Source organism: Nerophis lumbriciformis, linkage group LG06 (genome assembly GCF_033978685.3).
Source record: "Nerophis lumbriciformis linkage group LG06, RoL_Nlum_v2.1, whole genome shotgun sequence".
Taxonomy (NCBI): Eukaryota; Metazoa; Chordata; class Actinopteri; order Syngnathiformes; family Syngnathidae; genus Nerophis; species Nerophis lumbriciformis.
This window is the reverse complement of record NC_084553.2, coordinates 12,161,866-12,182,616: the sequence shown is the minus strand read 5'-3', so window position 1 is coordinate 12,182,616 and position 20,751 is coordinate 12,161,866. Positions and strand designations below refer to the sequence as shown.

The window sequence follows — 20,751 nt, the reverse complement described above, 5'->3', positions numbered from 1 at the left end:
TATTTTGCAGGATTAAAAATAAAATATCTTGTGAGTGTATATCTATATATTTTTTGAAAAATGCAATAATGTCAAAAAAAATTGTTTTACAAGAATTGTGTAAAAATATTGTAAGTAAAAAAATGTTTTAAGAAAAAAGTTTACCTTTTTTTTAAAAAGAAAAATATATGCTATGTTACATGATAAAAGTTAAACATATTGTGAAAAGTCATATTTTTTACAAAAAAAGTTGCAGTATTTTTAGAAAACGTTTTGATACAAGATTTTTTTGGAATATTCTGAGAAAAAACTTAAGACAAACTATGCAATTCTATTGGAATAAAGTCAAATATATTGTTCATAGGTATCTTTTTTTCTAAAAAAAAAAAAAGAAAAGAAAGCAATAATGTGAGTTGTCATCGTACAATAATTATGCACTGCAGGAATATTTTGAGACAATCCTTTAACATTTCCCACGTTACTGGGAAATGAAGATAATTTTTCCTAACTTCCTAATTTTTCTTTACTGCCAATCAATGCTGATATCTGCAGAAAGCCACAGTGTACAGCAGAAGTCTCCAACAACAACAACAACGAAACAATGGCAGAGAGCTATTCATTTTTGTAACTTTTGTAGCCTTTGGTTTGATAGCTTATTTCATAGTAAACAAAGGGAATGCTCTTGTTTTGCCAGAGCATTAAGAACATGTAAGTTTCCACAACTCACATTTTGTTTTAAAAACATCTATAAGACAAAATGTTGTTCATCTGCCTGACAATGACACAATAAACGGCAAATACTTAATAATGTTATTTACATCACATGTGGTAGGTGTCAGGTCTGCACGATTTCCAAGTGGTTACCATGACAACATTATAGTCTGCAATTCATTACTCCAGTTTCCTCCTACATCCTGAGAGTGCAAATCTAAAGTGCATATAAAACTAAACTCACTTTTTGATCATAGACGGTTCAACAGCATCATAACATGATTGTATCATTATAAATGGTGTACCATAAGTTTCCATACATTTAACATTGTACTCTTTTATACTTCTGATAACCTAGAACATAGATGTCAAACTCAAGGCCCGTGGGCCAAATCTGGCCCGCCAAATCATTTTTTTCTGGCCCACCATATCATTCTAATGTGGCCCGCCACGTCATTTTATTGTGGACAGTCACTTCCCTTTATGGCTAATTGTATTTATTCTTTCAATTTTGCATATGTTCTACACTTAAATATTGTCGTTTTTTTGTTTGTTAATAAAAAATAATTACTTAAATATCTGCTGGTCATCTTCACTTACAAATCTCAAAGTAAGTTATTGATCACTATGTAAAAAAATATAATAATTAAAAACAATTATACTAGAAGATGCATTTGAATAAAGACCAACACTTTTAAATAATCCTGATGGCCAGAAAACATGTTGGGTTGTTTTTTTAGATAAAAAAAAGGTAAATTTTTCCTGTGTATGGAAATGTATGGGACACCATGTACAGTAATGTCATCATCTTTACTGCTCACATAATCAATAATCATCTGTAAATGTTCAATAATGACACATGGTTAGGCCTGGTTACAATTACTATAAGGTATGCATTAAAGGGGTTTGTGGTGTTGACACCAGGAGTCCTGATTCATTATTAATGAATGTTTTCCTCTTTTAGAGAAGCGGAGGAGGGGACTTTTCTCATTGTGACATGATTTAAAGTGCCTGTGTTGCTTGTTCTGATAACTTCTACTCGCCAGTTGATGAGTGTTGCTTGACTCAGTAAGTCATCTTCATGTTTCACATTTTCTCCTCCATAAACTTGCTGATCCTTTCTGGTATCCTCAAGTAGAGTGGTAGTGTTCATGTCTGTGGAGGTCAAAGAAGGATTAGAAGAAGCAGTCTACTGTATATTTAGTACTGGAGTTGCTTCAGAATATAAAATACAAATTGTTTCTGGACTATAAGCCGCACTGGAGTATAAATCGCACATTTTCAAATATTTTTCTAAAAAATATGGGAAAAAACGATTTTTCCATATATTAGCCGCACCGATATATAAGCCCCAGATATATACGTTGTGAAAATTAGTTATTTACACTGAAATATTTTGTAACTGTTTATTTACATATATCAAGTGTTTGCACACAGTTTTTGTAGAACAGCAGTCATTGATGTCTCTATAAAATAAATTAGATTTTCTCCTTTTTTAAAAAGGTTCAATATGTTTATCAGGATTCTTCTTCCTTGTACTTTATAAACACTGTGAGTTTGAACAATTTCTTACAGTGGATCATTTTAGTACATTGTTTGATTTCTTTGCATAATATATAGTTGGTACATAATAGGGAAAATACGTCAATGAAAAAATAAGTCGGATCACAAAGCAGAACATGGTAACTAACTACTTTAAATCTTCTCAGTTATATTTGTCCTTTTGTTCTAAAGTAAACTTTTCGTTCTGTCTCCGATTGGAAAAAAAAAGGTTTGTGCTCTGTCGAGGAAGAAAGTGTTTTCTTTTTCACGCTGTTTGAACACTGAAACAAACACTTGGCAAACATGCAACATCACAAAAATGTCCAAACTTGTTAGCAAAGTAAGGAAACTATTAAGATCCCGGCAAACCTATTTGAAAATCAAAGTCTAAACTAAGAACACAAGTCGGATCATGAATCAGAACATAAGTGTACCAACCATACTTGCCAACCCTCCCGAATTTTCCGGGAGACTCCCAAAATTCAGCGCCTCTCCCGAAAACCTCCCGGGACAAATATTCTCCCGAAAATCTCCCTATTTACAGCCGCAGCTGGAGGTCACGCCCCCTCCAGCTCCATGCGGACCTGAGTGACGTGTCGACAGCCTGTTTTCAGATCCGCTTTCCCACGATATAAACAGCGTGCCTGCCCAATCACGTTATAACATCTACAGCTTTTAGAGCGCACACAACTGCGCACACAACAAGGGGAGGAAGCAGAAGAACGAGGAAGTTACAGCCATGGCGACGCCGACGATGAGTAAGATGAAGAAATACGCTTGTAAGTTCCAAAACGAATGGAAACACGAATTTCAGTTTATCCAGGACAGTACGAAGGGGAAGGGGTATGTTGCCGCTAAATTTTGTAGATCAGACTTCTCCATTGAACATGGTGGCCGAACGGATATAGTCACTCATGAACAGTCAGTGAAGCACAAAGCGGCGGCAACGCAGCACCGGTCACAGCCCAGTATTATGGGCCACCTCGCTAAATGGAGTCTCGAGGGTGTAATTTATGCCGAGACAAAGATGGCTATGCTGATAGCTGGACGCAACATCCCGTTCTCATTTGCGAATGTCTACAACAAATCCGTGAAGGATATGTTCCCGGATTCAGAGATCGCTCGCCAGTACACAAATGGCAGAACAAAGGCTATTCAAATAATGAAAGTTAAGTGTTGTTGTTTTTTTAGTAAGCAGCAAGCACAGTACAGTTAGTAGAACAACTGTGTTTTCATTACTGTGTATTTGATAGATACAACAATGAGTAGATGAGTGTTATGTGTGTGTTATATGTGTAAATAAATGAACACTGAAATTCAAATATCTTTTTAATTTATATATATATGTATATATATATATATATAATAAAATAAAATAAAATATATAGCTAGAATTCACTTAAAGTCAAGTATTTCTTATATATATATATATATATATATATATATATATATATATATATATATATATATATATATAGCTAGAATTCACTTAAAGTCAAGTATTACTTATTATATATATATATATATATATATATATATATATATATATACAGGTAAAAGCCAGTAAATTAGAATATTTTGAAAAACTTGATTTATTTCGGTAATTGCATTCAAAAGGTGTAACTGGTACATTATATTTATTCATTGCACACAGACTGATGCATTCAAATGTTTATTTCATTTAATTTTGATGATTTGAAGTGGCAACAAATGAAAATCCAAAATTCCGTGTGTCACAAAATTAGAATATTACTTAAGGCTAATACAAAAAAGGGATTTTTAGAAATGTTGGCCAACTGAAAAGTATGAAAATGAAAAATATGAGCATGTACAATACTCAATACTTGGTTGGAGCTCCTTTTGCCTCAATTACTGCGTTAATGCGGCGTGGCATGGAGTCGATGAGTTTCTGGCACTGCTCAGGTGTTATGAGAGCCCAGGTTGCTCTGATAGTGGCCTTCAACTCTTCTGCGTTTTTGGGTCTGGCATTCTGCATCTTCCTTTTCACAATACCCCACAGATTTTCTATGGGGCTAAGGTCAGGGGAGTTGGCGGGCCAATTTAGAACAGAAATACCATGGTCCGTAAACCAGGCACGGGTAGATTTTGCGCTGTGTGCAGGCGCCAAGTCCTGTTGGAACTTGAAATCTCCATCTCCATAGAGCAGGTCAGCAGCAGGAAGCATGAAGTGCTCTAAAACTTGCTGGTAGACGGCTGCGTTGACCCTGGATCTCAGGAAACAGAGTGGACCGACACCAGCAGATGACATGGCACCCCAAACCATCACCCAACCATGCAAATTTTGCATTTCCTTTGGAAATCGAGGTCCCAGAGTCTGGAGGAAGACAGGAGAGGCACAGGATCCACGTTGCCTGAAGTCTAGTGTAAAGTTTCCACCATCAGTGATGGTTTGGGGTGCCATGTCATCTGCTGGCGTCGGTCCACTCTGTTTCCTGAGATCCAGGGTCAACGCAGCCGTCTACCAGCAAGTTTTAGAGCACTTCATGCTTCCTGCTGCTGACCTGCTCTATGGAGATGGAGATTTCAAGTTCCAACAGGACTTGGCGCCTGCACACAGCGCAAAATCTACCCGTGCCTGGTTTACGGACCATGGTATTTCTGTTCTAAATTGGCCCGCCAACTCCCCTGACCTTAGCCCCATAGAAAATCTGTGGGGTATTGTGAAAAGGAAGATGCAGAATGCCAGACCCAAAAACGCAGAAGAGTTGAAGGCCACTATCAGAGCAACCTGGGCTCTCATAACACCTGAGCAGTGCCAGAAACTCATCGACTCCATGCCACGCCGCATTAACGCAGTAATTGAGGCAAAAGGAGCTTCAACCAAGTATTGAGTATTGTACATGCTCATATTTTTCATTTTCATACTTTTCAGTTGGCCAACATTTCTAAAAATCCCTTTTTTGTATTAGCCTTAAGTAATATTCTAATTTTGTGACACACGGAATTTTGGATTTTCATTTGTTGCCACTTCAAATCATCAAAATTAAATGAAATAAACATTTGAATGCATCAGTCTGTGTGCAATGAATAAATATAATGTACAAGTTACACCTTTTGAATGCAATTACTGAAATAAATCAAGTTTTTCAAAATATTCTAATTTACTGGCTTTTACCTGTATATATATATATATATATATATATATATATATATATATATATATATATATATATGAAATACTTGACTTGGTGAATTCTAGCTGTAAACTTACTCCTCCCCTTTTAACCACGCCCCCCGCCCCCGGAATCGGAGGTCTCAAGGTTGGCAAGTATGGTACCAACTTTAGTTTACCTGAGTCAAGCTTTTCTTCTGGTTTCTGCTGTTTATTCATCTTCATCACTCTGTCCGGACACTGAATCGTCAAACAACAACACAAAGATAATTACATTCCAATCATGTTAGCGAGGTAAGAAAACTACTAACATCCCAAAAAGCTATTAATTACATTTGAATAAATAACTCTAAATAAATAACTAATATGATAATTTGCTGATGATTAAGTCAATTGTAATTAAGTGAATATGAAAAGATTACATGTAACTATAATTAAGGATCATACCTCTTACTGCACTTGGTCTTCTGTTCCAAATATATTTATCCAAAAGTGCTGCAAGATCAAAGAGAAAATTAACATTTCATAATATGTAATGACATGAAAAAGACAGGAATAAAGCGTGATGTGGGTTTAAAGGTTGTGCACACAAAAAGTATTACTTTTAAAATATTTTTGAATGTACATGATATTAATTCATCATCAACAGTTTAATTATCTTCATGGGATGAAAGAGTGCATCGTTTAAATCATTCAAATATTTTTAAAAGTGTTTTGTCCTTTGTTATATTGAGTTTCTGTACCTTTTAAATGTTGACGTTTTGTGTATAAAACACAACACAAGATGATGACCAGCTTGATGAAGATAAAGTATAGGATGAAAACCAGTAGAGCATCTGATTTTTTACCTGCACAGAACAACAAAAGTCAAACTCAACTTTTTAAAGTACCTTATATCCAAAATAAGATTTAAATATGTACAACCACCATTTCACAGCCATCATTATTGATTATAATTACCCAGGAAGCAGTCCTTAGCAGTGAATGAAGCCGTTTCATTGGTCAGAGGGTTGCTGACATCACAACGATAAACTTGATCATCATCTTCATTCCTGACAGTTATTGTTAAATTTGGTCCAGTCTGCTCCTTTCCTGCTGAGCTCCACTTAAACTTTAATAAATGAGGATGTTTGGACTCTGTTGAGCACACAAGTGTCGCCTGCTTTGTGTCGCTCATCTCACAGGATATGTTGGGTTTGGATACTTTGTCTGTAAGAAAACAGAAGGATGGTCAACATGAGGTCAGATGTTTTTTTTGTTTTTGGGGTGGAGATTCATGTAGTGTTGAGTCGTGTTCACATTTGAGCTCAAATGTAACACAATCAACACTATTGTTAATGAACCTAGGTTAGACAAGTTATTATTTATATTGCTCAATATTTGTGTTAAAATGTTTATGAATGGAAATGTAAACTTACCTATAACTTCAATTGTACACAGGAAAGTATCAGGCTTGTTGTTTATGTTCCTTTCTAGGAGATAGACTCCACTGTCTTCATATGTGGCGTTTTTGATGGTGAGTTCTGCAGAGACCCGGCCCAGAGTGATTCTGTTCTTGTATGAAGAAGGCACATAGTCCTCCGTGCCAGTAAACCATACCACATCATTTTCATTATGTAGCCAGATAGATTCAATAGGTTGTTCAGAGATGGATGGCATCAAGTGTATGTCCTGACCCTTCAGGAAATATTTCACATCCTGTGCAGAAACTGTGAAAGGGACATAAACAGATAACTAGTCTTCAGCTGTAGTGGTGCACCATTATGACCCTTTTTTATAAACAAAACCACACAGAAAAGAGACTTCAGTTCCAATAACCACAGCATGATCTACTTTGCACGATTGTAATGAGAGTAATTACCATACTAACAAATAACGTGTTATCTGCACTTCAAAGTTTTTGGCATGCAGGTTTTGTTCCCGTTTACACTGCACACCAAATCAGATTTTTTTGCCCTCAAGTGACACGGATCTGATTTTTATTTCCAGTCTAAACGCTCCAAAGTGCTTTAAATCTGATCTTTTCAAATGTGACTTCGGTCCAAACACAATGTGACCTGAATCTGATTTTTTCGTCAGCTTTGGGCGAGCTACATGAATTTGTGTGCGCCGGAAAGACGCAGTCGCCAGCAGAAATGGATATTTCATCACAACATACGGTTTCAATTTTTAGTTAAGACGACCACATTTTCGTTGCATCACTTGTCAATAGTGCGCAAATAATAGGCTATATGTAATATATGAATATATATTTTGATTCCGAAGATATAGTGATTGTTGAAGGGCCGGAATTGACGCTGTGGCACATTTGCTTACATGTGAGTTGAAAAATAAAGCTCCTGTAGATCCACACTTATGTCCCTGTCTCCTCTACTTAACAAGCATAAAAACATTACATCCCTCCCAAATATATTTCACTATATACATCCATTCATACATTATATTACTTTCATTTACTTTCACGTAAAAAAAACACTACTTTTTAAGGTTTTGCGACTTTTATTTTATTTTGTAGTCGTAGCGACATCCTTCCGGTCAACTTCCTTTATTTTCACGTTATCGAAGTGTGTATGCAAGTGACGTCGAGGCCACATTGGGGCCACATTGGGGCCTTTGCACGTTTACACTGGAGTCTGATAAAAATCACATTTTACTTGCAGTGTAAACAGGCAGCTGGAAAAAATCAGATTGAAATAAAATCAGATTTGGACAACATTGGCTTGCAGTGTAAACATAGTCTTTGTCACCTGCACTTTTTACTGTCCGAAAACAATTTAACACTATTAAATGGAGACAAGTCAAACACTGGCGCCAGGCGGAAAAAAGCCTCCCAGGCTGAAACTTGTCTTTTTAGACCGCTCACAAGCTCACTGATTGGCTCTCTGGGCTGCCTTCTGCCATCATTTGAGGATGTATCATTCAAAATGGAGATAAAACAATCATCCATACCTTGTATTACTATTTACAAACTACAAAAAAAAATAAAAAAAATGTGTTGATTATTTTACGGAATTACTTTCAGTTATGTGCACTGTTTTTGATGGTTTGGTCATTACAGGGGACTTAAATGTGCAATGTAGCCAATGACAGGCATGCTAAAGAACTCAGTGTTGTCCTTGAAATGTTTGGTCTAACTCGGATGTAAAGGAGTCCACCCACAGCAATGTGCACACTCTTGATTTGATCATTGCCAAGAGTCTTGGGAATGTTGTCGATGCTGCTTTATCGGATAGTTTTTGTGTTTTCTTTGACTTGTCGGTAGACCCAAACCAGCAGATAGGTTCGGGGAAGACTTAAAAATGACAGCATACGGACACAGTTTGTGGAAATGATTAGGTTTGAAAATGCCCCGTATGTTCATGTTGATGATCTGTTGAACTTTTATACATCAAGTGTTGTAAATGTTTTAGTTAGAATGGTTAAAAGTAGGCAAAAGGCGCCACAGAGAAATAAAGACTTGTTCTCGGCACAGAAAAGTGAGTGCCGCTGAGCTGAATGGAATTGTCAAAGTCAAAGCTCCAAGTCTATTATGAGATTTACAAAGAAAAGTTAAATGTTTGCAATCAGTAAATCAATCAAAGTTTATAGATACAGCCCTTAATCAAAAATGTCTCAAAGGGCTTCACAAACCACAACGACATCCTTGGATCTGATCCCAAATCCGGGCAAGAAAAAACTCAATGAGAAACCTTGAAAGTGACCGTAGATGTGGGCACCCCAACAAGACTTTGTGTAAAACAAGGGAAAATATATATAGCCACTCTGCAGCTACATAGTCAAAAAGAGCTGGCATGTTTCACTCCTGTCACTGACAAAACAGTTGAAGAGATCATCCACAGTCTGAGTCCATCAACATGTCATCTTGATGAGTTACCCACTAGATTTTTAAAGTCTGTGCTGAGCAGTTTGTTACCACAATTTGCTCATCTAGTTACCATCTCACTTCAGACTGGAACATTCCCCAAGGCCTTAAAATTGCTGTCATTACACCCCTTTGAAAGAAGAGTAGTCTAGATATCCCAGAAATGAACAAAGTTTGGCCCATATCCAACCTGCCATTCTTGGGCAGAGTCCTAGAAAAAGTTGTACACCAACAACTCTGTGACTTACTCCTGTTTAACAATTTGGAAGACATGGTAGCAATATCTGGTTCTGTCCTTCACTGGTTCAAGTCCTACATGGACCACATTGTTGGGATCGGCAACTGTGGTAACCTTGAGACCCTCTCCATGAAACCTAATAATCAGGTGGGCAAAATGGGGGTAATAATGGACTCAGACTTGAACTTTAACAGTCACATTAGGTCAATAACATCAGCAGCTTTTTACCATCTGAAAAACAGTGCCCAAAACCGGGGGAATAATGTATAAATCAGACTCAGAAAGACTAATCCATACCTTTGTCCCCAGCAGGTTAGACTACTGTAATGGCCTTCTCACTGGGCTCTCTAAAATGCTGCTGCTTGAGTCCTGACTAGAAGCAGGAAAATACGACCATATTAGTCCACTGTTTAGGTCTCTGCACTGGCTTCGTGTTGCTCAGAGAAACAGCTCTCCTTTTGTACAAGTCTTTTCATGGTCTTGTGCCAAAGTACATCTGTGACATGTTAGAACCATATGAACCATCTCGGGCTCTGACAACCTCAGGGAGTGGTCTCCTGCTGGTTTCCATAGTCAGTACAAAGTATGGCGAGGCTGTGTTTCAGTTTTGTGCTTCTGAAATCTTAAATAATCCTCCAGAAGATGTGAGACACGCCTTTAGAAATGTCCAAATCCAGGCTAAAAACATTTTTATTTAACTGTTCATAAGACAACTTTAAAAGTATTTTATCCATCCTATTTTATTTTAAATGATGATTGTTTTTATGATGATTTTGTTCTATTGTTTTAATTTGAATTATGATTACTTTTAAAATTATTCTGGTTTTATTTTTGCTTTCTTGTAAATTTCTGTAAAGCACTTTGAATTGCGTTATGTACGAATTGTGCTCTATAAATAAACTTGCCTTGCCCATTTATGAGAGGCATTCCACTCTTCCACTACCACCACATTCCCCTACTTGGACTAACTGCCCAAAATTCATTGCCAGAGACATCTTGGGGATTTTGAGTCTTTCTGCGCTGCAGATGAGTTCAGTGTGTACAGTTTTTAAAATCATTTTATTAATGATAAACGATTAATCTGCATTAAGGTGCACATTTTGAAAGCTCTTGCTAAACAAAACATTGGTACAGTCAACTGGTTCAACAAGTTTTACATGTTGGAGATATGCTTCCTGCTTGTCTTATCATAATGCAAGATTTTTATTTTTAACAAACTAAATCTGAATCAAAACATTTTAAACAGTTTACAGTGTATTTTCCCCCTGTAATTCCATAAAATTGGTATAGAACCACTACTGCCTGGTGGGATATTAACTATTTTTCTTTTAAAGAAACTTGTACGAAAAAGGTAAATGAATAAATGCATCATTGACAACAACACCTTACAGAAATACCAATATTAATAAACTGTACAACCTACAAAACATATCAACATGGAATTCTATCGAAAATATATACTTATCACCACAAAAACAAGAGTATTTATAAAACATGATGACATAACTTACCTAAAATGAGAGAAGTCATGAAATAAACTAAGACATCCCTGCAAAAAATGTTCTATAGAATCTCTATAGAAATATATAGAACGCTATAGAATTTCGTCGGAATTTCTTTAGAACTGAAGATTCTATAGAATATGTATTCAAAATTCTATAGAAATTCTATAGACATCAGCTTCATGTGCTGGAAGGTCTTTTCACTGTTCTATAGAGCTGGGAATTCTATAGAATATCCTATAGAAATTCTATAGACATTACATTATCTGATGAAAAGTCCATAGATTGTTCTATAGAACTGGGCATTCTATAGAATGTCTAACAGAAATTCTATAGACATTACTTTATCTGCTGAAAGGTCTATAGATTGTTCTATAGAACTGGGCATTCTATAGAATGTCTAACAGAAATTCTATAGACATTATCCTTTATCTGCTGAAAGTTCTATAGATTGTTCCATGGAATAAAATTCTATAAAATGGCAGCAGCGCTATCACCATAGCATTGATTAATCTCATTAAGTTGATTCACCAGATTTGAGCTTGTTTTTTGAACAATGCAGGATGTCTCCCTCAATTATGAAAATGTTAATTTTGTATCATTTAAAATTGTGAGGTGTCATTTCAAGGCGGACACCCAGAACTTCGGCAGACTTTATTTTTAAAAGTATATTTATTCCAATAAATCAATTTATTTTTATTTTTAGAGTTTTTGAGTTATCTATAAGTAAAAAGTGTGAATATTTTCGTAACTTACTTTTTTATGTGATAAAATTAATTTTATTGGACTTCCAACATAAATTGATTTAGCAAAACTCAGTTCAAAGGTTTAAATCAGACCTAAAACGTCAGGACCCGCCCACGTACCTGCATGCAGCTGTGGAAGAACAAGCCCAGACACGTTTCTTCACGGAGCCCAATAGGAAAACACTTTACCGAACTCATGTAAGTAACAATTTATATTGTTAAAAGTCAGTATTTGCCAGGATTTAAATGTATACATTTTCAAAAGCATGGTTCAATGTTATATTTAGTTTACTACTTTTCCCGCCGTAACATTACAACCCCCCCCCCCCCCCCCCCAACACGATAGATAGAACTGCTCTCGTTTTGTTATAAAATAACAAAACTGTTTTAAGGCTGCAATCACAACCAAATTCATGTATAGTTGGTAATAATCGCGTTGTATCAATGTTTCTCATATCCGACACTAATAAGTGCGAATATGTTTCAAATCAACTTTTTTTCTAAAATTATTTATTTTTCCCCTTCGCGCTTGCCGTAGTTGCAAAGCAGATTTCGCGGGCAGTTTGAGTTGGTGATGGCGGCCACAACGTCCATGTTGACTTCACTCGCTCTTTCTAAGCTGCCCAAGTCACGTCGGAGTTCATTGACGGTAACTTTGTTGGCTTAAACATCACATTTAGGTTTAGGGTCTTCTAGGCGCGATGCGAGACGTCACAAGCGGGCTAACGTTGAGCCAAACAGCAGCTTCGAGGCACGGGCGGAAATGGTGAGCTAGCAAAACTAGCCTAATTTATTATTATTATTATTATTATTATTATCATCCCTCCATTGTTTGTAACGTCAGGCTTGTGTGATCACACAGAGAAGGAGTTTGGCCCCCAGTCAGGTCGCCAAACGGAAGCAAGGGGAGGATGATCATCGAGACGAAATATAGTATATTAACCACGCGGTTCTCGAGAGAAGATGAATGGAGAAAATTGGGACAGTGATGAAGAAGTCCAAGTTCCATGGCCACTCAACAAAGCAGGAGGAAGGAAGCAGTCACAAACCAAATACGTGGCAAGAATTCTGAGATTTGGTGGTAATTAATAAACAGTTGAAAACTTTTCAATTCAATTCAGTAAAAAGTATACGTTTTACCAGAAGTACATATAAATATAGATATATTTAATATAGATATATTTAATGTACTTCTGATTTTACACCTTGAACTTTCGACTTTGTTTATGTAAAGTTAAATTTAATTAATATAATTTTTTTTCTTACATGATTGATAGTAATTTCTCATCAGTGCAGCCCTGGTATACTAAATGTTTCAATCTGCAATGCTGAGGTGATTGTCATGATAGTACAGACTTAACCTTGACAATTTTTTAATATGGCTGTAAGCCTGTAAATAAGGGAAAGTAAGGTGAAATTTGTTTCTCGCTGAGGTGAATTTCTGAATCATCAGAACTGTAGGTATACCAAAGTAATTTAGTGATAACAATCTGCTGCTGAAATGTATGACTAACTGTACAGTTTAATTTAGCTTAATGTGGCACATATTTGTTTTTACACAGAAGACACACGTGAACTGACGCCATATTTGAAAGCCGCTCAGGATGGCAAGGATGTACCCCTTACTGGTGATTTGGAATATGGCAGAGGCAAGAGAAACAAACAGCCAAAGTCTTGGTCATCAGACAGTGAGAGCAAGGATGAAAGTGTTGAGGAGACTCTATCTGACAGACAGCAGGTACTTTTATTTCAGTGGTGTTGTCGCGATATGACCGAAATAGTGTTGAAAGCGACGTTAAACGTTAATTCACTCACTCACTATTTCAGTGGTGTTTCAACTGTGTGAGGTTTTGTAGGATTCAATCCCATACTTTTGAAGTACCTTGTCAGTTTTTCTTTATCATAAAAGTTAATCAAATCATGTTTCATTGTAGGCTTTAAAGTTATTGAATATTTTGATTCAATTCGACCAACTCAGACAGAATAATATTCAAGACAAATTGAGGTGTTGACAGACTTTCTGCATGTACTCGAAAATCTATCATTTCTGCAAACATATTTCTTCACTTCAATGGCATATAAAAGAACTGAACACGTTTTCTTGTTAATCTTGATTTTTCAGAAGAAAAAGAGGAAAGTAAGCCGTACAGCTGTGGGATATGATGCTCGGGCACAATTGAAGGCCCAACTTGCTGCTGTGAGTACATGAATAGAATAGAATAGGATTTTATTGGTTAATCAAAGCACCCTCTCGAGGCAAACAATCACAAGTGCCTAGCATTCATTTGAAATCGAGGACGTAAAAATTGCATCCCTGGCAACTGGTTTAAAACACAAGTTTATACTTTTACTTATATGAAAATAACACTACAAATACCTGATGAACAGTGCCTACTGTGTGAATGGCTTACTGCTACATATACATGTAGCATATTCAAATTAATGTGCCTACAAGGTTGCTTATACATGTAAAACTTATATGGTGCTGTCAGGGCCGTATCCAGGACAAATTGCTTCCGGAAAACATATGAGCGCCCAAATTAATCATAATACAAATTATTTCATTTGATTTACTATTTTGACATTTTCAGCTGGGAAGAACTTCACCGAAAGATACATGTACAGAAATGGAATCCCTGAAGAAGGAAGTCCTCCAGTTGAGAGAGGAAAACAAATCCCTTCGAGATGCATTGAGGGTTGTTGAAGGTAGGTTTTCTTATTCTAGAAGTATGTTATTGTAATTATCATAGGTTGATGGAAAATATGCTTACATGTCGATGTATGAAATAACTTTCTTATTACTGTATTTTCATCTAACTTTGGCCTACGGGTATTGTCGTCATGTACGGCTGTCCATCCGTCACCGCAATATTTACAGAATCGTTTCATGTACGGAAACCAAACTTGTTACATCTATTTATCTTAGTGTAACAAGAAGCCTATCGAAAATGAGTCGTCTCGGACAATATTTTCCAGAGTTATGCCCCTTTTTTCCAATAAAAATCCATTTATGATTTGGGATAATTTCAGAACTGTTGCATATACAACATCCTAAGTTGTGATGTCCTCCCCTCTAAATAAGGGGAGGACATATGGTACTTGTTTGTCTGTCTGTCCGTCCGTTTTTGTGTGTTTCTCTTATATTAGCAAGAGTTACGTCCCTTCCTTCTTGATATTTTGTCTCAGCTGGATATCTGATTAATACTTGACCGACAAATATTAAATCTTCGCGTGGTCAGGATGAATTAATATATATGGTTATATATATTTTTCATCTTTGATTGCTTCCTTACCATGTTTCCCTTGACTTGAACAAGATTCCTATCAAAATACCCTTACATTATGATAGCTGGGGTTAGAGCCGAGCGGTTTGGATATCGCCAGCTTCATGTTATTAATGTATTTTTTTTTTATTGTGTCTGCATCACAATGTACTTTTTTCTATTAAAGGACTTCCTGGCCTGCTAATGAAGATGGACGACTTATCACGTCAGGCAACAATACTATCAGCTCGACGTCCTGCTGTCGCTCTGCCAGAGGAGCTTGACAGGAAAAAAATCCAATGCTTTTAAGGATAAGCGTGAGAAACCAAAACTGGATGACAAGAAAGTATCTGCTATTATTGGTGAGTATAAGTTAAATCAATCTGATTAAAACCATATCCACATCAGGGAAGTGGATCTGACCCTTTTCCTATCTCCAAGTCGTTCCGTGATCGTTTGGCATGAAGTATAGATATCCATAGCTTCCAGTCTGCTTGGTCCATGAATTGACTGCGAGATGTTCGTTTTGACAGATTTATAGGCATGGGTGGTCACATTAACTTTGATCTCGTCGGAAACCAACATCAAGTGACAAAGCAAAAACCGCAGCGCACGGATATCTACACCTTTTTCTCGTTTGATATCTTATATCGGCATTCTCCGCCTTACTATTTAACAACTAGCGTCGGGAATTTCCGTGAGTTCTGCTGCAAGTTGAGAAGTGAACGACTTTTAGATAGGGAATGTGTCAGATCCCCTTCCCGATGTGGATATGGTTTCAATCAGATTGAAGTTAAATATTTTTATTAGAATTCTATTAATGCACTTTCGTGATTGTTCGAACGCCATTGGGGACACCCATCAAGTACACAACAAGATTCACAAGAAAGTGAAATCCTGAAAATAATTTGAAAAATATTTCACACACTGAATGGATTTTCTATATAGCTAATGAATAGTGTACATGCACTGTCAGAATTTGATACAGATTTGTTGCAGTTCGTAAAGCCTGGCATGATTGCACCACATATGATTTTGTGTGCGTCAAGCAGTGCAAGTGCCTTACAGCATAGAAACGCGTGATATGCAATGTATGCAGTGTGTTGACTATCCATTGCATTGATTAAATGATAGACATCACTCTCTTTATCGAGCTGAAAAATGCCATAGTGTAACTCATTGCATGACAGCTAGTGTCTTGGTGTCTGCAGACACTAATTCTGGTATATTTGATTGATCTTTCAGATTTTGTGAAGAAGCTCCATCCCTCAAGTGAAGCAAATGTGATAAAGAAAATCATTGGAGTGAAACTGAACATTGCGCAGAAAATGGGAAAAAAAGAAGGCCTCAGAAACAAATTCTGCTGGACGTCTAGCCGTCTCTAACAGTCGGGGAAGCGCGGTGATCATGTTGATTTATGCTGCTGACATTTATTTATTACGTCAAGATTTGAGTTACATGTATATAATAAATACAAGTCAACATTCATTCAACTGCAATATTTGTCTTTCTCCATTGCCAGTGTTAGACCACAGATTTTGTAGAATGCCTGCCCAATCATTTCTACATCATTCTGAACCGTATTCCACAGAAAGCCATTCCATAGGAGCCTGTTCTATAGAACTACTCTTTAGAACTTTCTTCTATAGCACTATTCTTTAGAGGAGATCTATAGAACCATTCTTTAGAACCCTGTTCTATAGAACCATTCTTTAGAACCATGTTCTATAGAACCATTCTTTAGAACCCTGTTCTATAGAACCATTCTTTAGAACCCTGTTCTATAGAACCATTCTTTAGAACCCTGTTCTATAGAACCATTCTTTAGAACCATGTTCTATAGAACCATTCTTTAGAATCCTGTTCTATAGAACTTCGGTCCTAAAGTTCATTAGAAATTCTATAGAGATATTCTTTAGAAATTCTATAGAACTTCGGTCCTAAAGTTCATTAGAAATTCTATAGAGATATTCTTTAGAAATTCTATAGAACATTTTTTGCAGGGATGTTGAGTCATTCTTGATGATCAGCTTTCACGAAAATCTATTTGATTACAATTTGATGTTTTTTTAATGAACTGCTACCGAACTGATATTTACAAGTGTCTATGACGCTGTGATTGAGGCTGTGATTTATCAACAGAGAAACCAGTCAGTGAGATACATCAGCAGTAGACTTTCACAATAAGAGCAGAACAACGAGGTATAATAACACAGTTTAAATTGGCACTCATCTCTTAAATTGTCACTCATCTCACAGGATATGTTGGGTTCCTACTATTTACAAATCACTACAAAATTCAAATTTGTTTTTTTGATTATTTTATGGAATTACATTCATTTGTGTGCACTGTTTTTGACAGTTTGGTCATTACAGGGGACTTAAATGTGCAAGTGGATGTAGCCAATGACAGACATGCTAAATAACTCAGTGTTGTCCTTGAAATGTTTGGTCTAAGTCGCATGTAAAGGAGTCCACCCACAGCAGTGTGCACACTCTTGATTTGATCATTGCCAAGAGTCTTGGGAATGTTTTCGATGCTGCTTTATTGGATAGTTTTTGTGTTTTTTAGACTTGTCTGTTTGACTCAAACCAGCAGATATTGAAATTCATGTTGGAATCAAATAGTATTAAAATGTTGAGACGAATGTAAAAAAAAAAAGACCAAAAACAATTCACCACGCTGGTATGTGTGAAGACAATCAGGTCGGTCTACAAGATGTCTGTTATTTATTTTTCATCGAGTTGGCAACTATAATCTCTACTAAAAATGTGAAAATGACATTCTTCTAAGAATATCTCTATTAAACATGTAACATGACATTTCTATAAAATAATAATTCTACTTGGTAGTTTTCATCTCCACATGAACAAGACTTCTCCAAATGACCATCAGAACTTACCTACCACACCACAAGTAAAGAAATAGGTCAGGTGTTTGTAGTCCATTAGTAAATAATGCTGAGTCACTGTCCATCTCACAGCAATCTTTCATTTACTTCAGACTATTTGATGCTAACTACATCTTTTTCTTGAAAGACAAACACAGATCAAACCTTTAAAGCTGTCAACAGATAAGTGAAGGTGAAAATCTGCATGGATTTTCTACGTTAACAAAATCATTAAATGTGTAGGAACTTAATACTTTTCTCCACTTGACGTCAACTTTTTGTGTTTTGACATTTATAGAGAGGAACCTCCATGCAGTATTTGAATGTATAAACACTGCCCCCTACTGGCAAAATACTATTCTTACAATTATTTTTTTTCACCAAAACATACCCTTCAGGATTTAAGAGTGTCAGACATCAGTTTATGGCAGCACTGCGGAACAAGGGTTTAGTGCGTGTGCCTCACAATACGGATGTCCTGGGTTCGATTCCTGGCCTTGGGGTCTTTCTGTGTGGAGTGTGCATGTTGTCCCCGTGACTGCGTGGGTTCCCTCCGGGTACTCCGGCTTCCTCCCACCTCCAAAGACATGCACCTGGGGATAGGTTGATTGGCAACACTAAATTGGCCCTAGTGTGTGAATGTGAGTGTGAATGTTGTCTATCTGTGTTGGCCCTGTGATGAGGTGGCGACTTGTCCAGGGTGTACACCGCCTTCTGCTTCAATGCAACCGAGATAAGCTCCAGCACCCCCCTGTGATCCCGAGAGGGACAAGCGGTAGAAAATAGATGGATGGATGGACATCAATTTATTTTGCTGATTATTTGATTACATTACAAATGTGCATGACCTGTCATGTTTATGTATGTGATACTGTACAACATATTTCTAATAGAAACTTATTAAACAAACACTGAAATCTACAGCATGACACATGTAATGACATCCAATTTAAATATATATGACACAGCTCAGGAAATAGTCCTCGCTCCTAAATGACAAATATAACCTGAGATATTACATTTATATTACATATCGTGGATATTTAATCTAAATAGTAAAAGTACAACATCAGTTGAATAAGCTTTAATAATGGATTAGATTTATTTCGCACTGTTATAAACACTCATAGTGTTTCACAGAGAAGTGAGAACCATCATTCATTCACTCCACACATCGATGGTGGCAAGCTGCATTTGTAGCCACAACTGCCCCAGGGTAGACTGACTAAAACGTGGCTGCCAAATAGCGGCTACTGCCCCTCCGACCACCACCAAACATTCATCCACATTCATACACCAGTGTGGGAGCAAGATGGGTGAAGTGTCTTGCCCAAGACTAGGATGGTGGGAGCAGGAATCGAACCTGGAACCCTCAAGTTGCTGGACGGCCACTTTACTTACTTCATCTAATCTACTCCTCGCTAAGTTATTAATCATTTTTAAAATGTCCTAAATAAAGACATACGCCCTTTAAGGCAATAATTTTGTTGAATGCAAATAATGTAGCATTACAAACAATACATTTTGAGTTTACAATGAATGTGTTGTTTACATTGTTAAATGTGTCTTCATTTTTCATTGAAGAGTAGGAGGTGATACGGTATGTATCATACACAGCTACGAACATTGCAAAGATAGCAGCATCACAAACACAAAACATTGTCTGGTATTAAAACCTTGCAACAGAATAATCACATCTTATGCATAGCAACAAACATCATCACATTTCAGGAATGATAATCATTTTCACAAACAGAAATATACATATATTCTAACTGTTGGAACAAAATGTTTACCCTTTTTGTTTTGAGACATTTCAATGACACTTACACAGCTTATGTAATTTACAAAAGTTGAATTGGGACAGACAGACTTCTTGTGAGTTGGAGAGTTCCCATGTTTATGTCTCTGGTGTGTGTGTTTACACACGAGTCCTTTCTTAGCACGTGTGACAGGTAATAACGACAGGTCATCCCCTCCGGGGTGACAAAGGGTTTGTTAGTGACAAGTTTCTTCAGATGTGAGACATTCTTCTGGGGAGAGACGTTACAATGTGTAAGTTGATGACAGGTCATGTTGCTAACCTCCATGTTTGTTTCAAGAAGTTCACAGTTCAAACTGTCTGTTAATTTGGTCAAAGGAACTGTCTCTATTCTTTCCCTCCAATATTTCCTATTTTTGAGATGTGCAGTTATGTCATATGTAGAACTGGTTCCTGTCCAAGAGTGTCTTCGTCTTATGTGGCTTTTGCCCCCCAAATGACTGAGTGCCTTTCCACTCAGGAAGTCATCTTTTTTCACATTTTCCTCTGAATTTTTCAGATGATCTTGCTGATCATTGCTGGTATCTGAAAGTTCAGTGATAGTGTTTATGTCTGTTGAAGAGGAATGAAGTGCATGAACAGGAGCAGTGAGTAGCATGGCTCCTTCTGAATCCATCTCCTCATCCTCAGTCAACACGTTCAATCCTAAAACACACAAAAAAAGTGAAAATGCAAAACATTCTGAAACGGGATGAAAAATAATATGAAGCAGAACACAATAAATGTAATGACTTAGTTTACCTGAGTTGGAGGGAAGAGTGAGTACTTGGTCTAAGGATGTGTTTTCATCACACTCTTTGCACACTGAAACAACAACACAAAGATAATTACATTCCAATCACCTTAGTGAGGTAAGGAAACTAACATCCCAACTAGGTATTAATTACATTTAAATAAATAACTAATATGACTTTGATTGATTGTCTTTTGTCATATTGAGTTTCTGTACCTTTTAAATGTTGACGTTTTATGTATAAAACACAACACAAGATGATGACCAGAATGAAGATACAGACTAACATGAAAATCAGATGATCATCTGATCTTTCACCTGCACAGAAA

General features: G+C 36.7%; 1 protein-coding gene and 1 long non-coding RNA gene across 2 annotated transcripts; one reads left to right on the top strand and one right to left on the bottom strand.

Moving 5' to 3' along the window:
- Positions 1 to 419: 419 nt before the first annotated feature.
- Positions 420 to 6,445, bottom strand: LOC133608271 (uncharacterized). The gene is made up of 5 exons (XR_012050503.1): positions 6,326 to 6,445; positions 6,109 to 6,213; positions 5,813 to 5,860; positions 5,545 to 5,605; positions 420 to 1,845 (listed from the first exon to the last, which is right to left on the bottom strand). It is a non-coding gene; the product is annotated as an uncharacterized lncRNA (long non-coding RNA).
- Positions 6,446 to 12,276: 5,831 nt separating this feature from the next.
- LOC140678841 (uncharacterized) lies at positions 12,277 to 15,285 on the top strand. Its single transcript, XM_072913318.1, has 6 exons — positions 12,277 to 12,479; positions 12,576 to 12,794; positions 13,276 to 13,451; positions 13,836 to 13,910; positions 14,305 to 14,419; positions 15,164 to 15,285. The coding sequence occupies exons 2-6, from the start codon at positions 12,677 to 12,679 to the stop codon at positions 15,283 to 15,285; spliced, it is 606 nt and encodes a 201-aa protein (XP_072769419.1). The 5' UTR covers positions 12,277 to 12,479; positions 12,576 to 12,676.
- Positions 15,286 to 20,751: the final 5,466 nt, after the last annotated feature.

What these genes read in the sequence shown, in the direction of transcription:
- LOC140678841 (XM_072913318.1), top strand. Translation starts at nt 12,677, where the DNA reads ATGAATGGAGAAAATTGGGACAGTGATGAAGAAGTCCAAGTTCCATGG. An exon ending in CTCTATCTGACAGACAGCAG is followed by an intron (nt 13,452 to 13,835) that starts GTACTTTTATTT and finishes TTGATTTTTCAG; the next exon opens with AAGAAAAAGAGGAAAGTAAG. An exon ending in TGCATTGAGGGTTGTTGAAG is followed by an intron (nt 14,420 to 15,163) that starts GTAGGTTTTCTT and finishes TTTCTATTAAAG; the next exon opens with GACTTCCTGGCCTGCTAATG.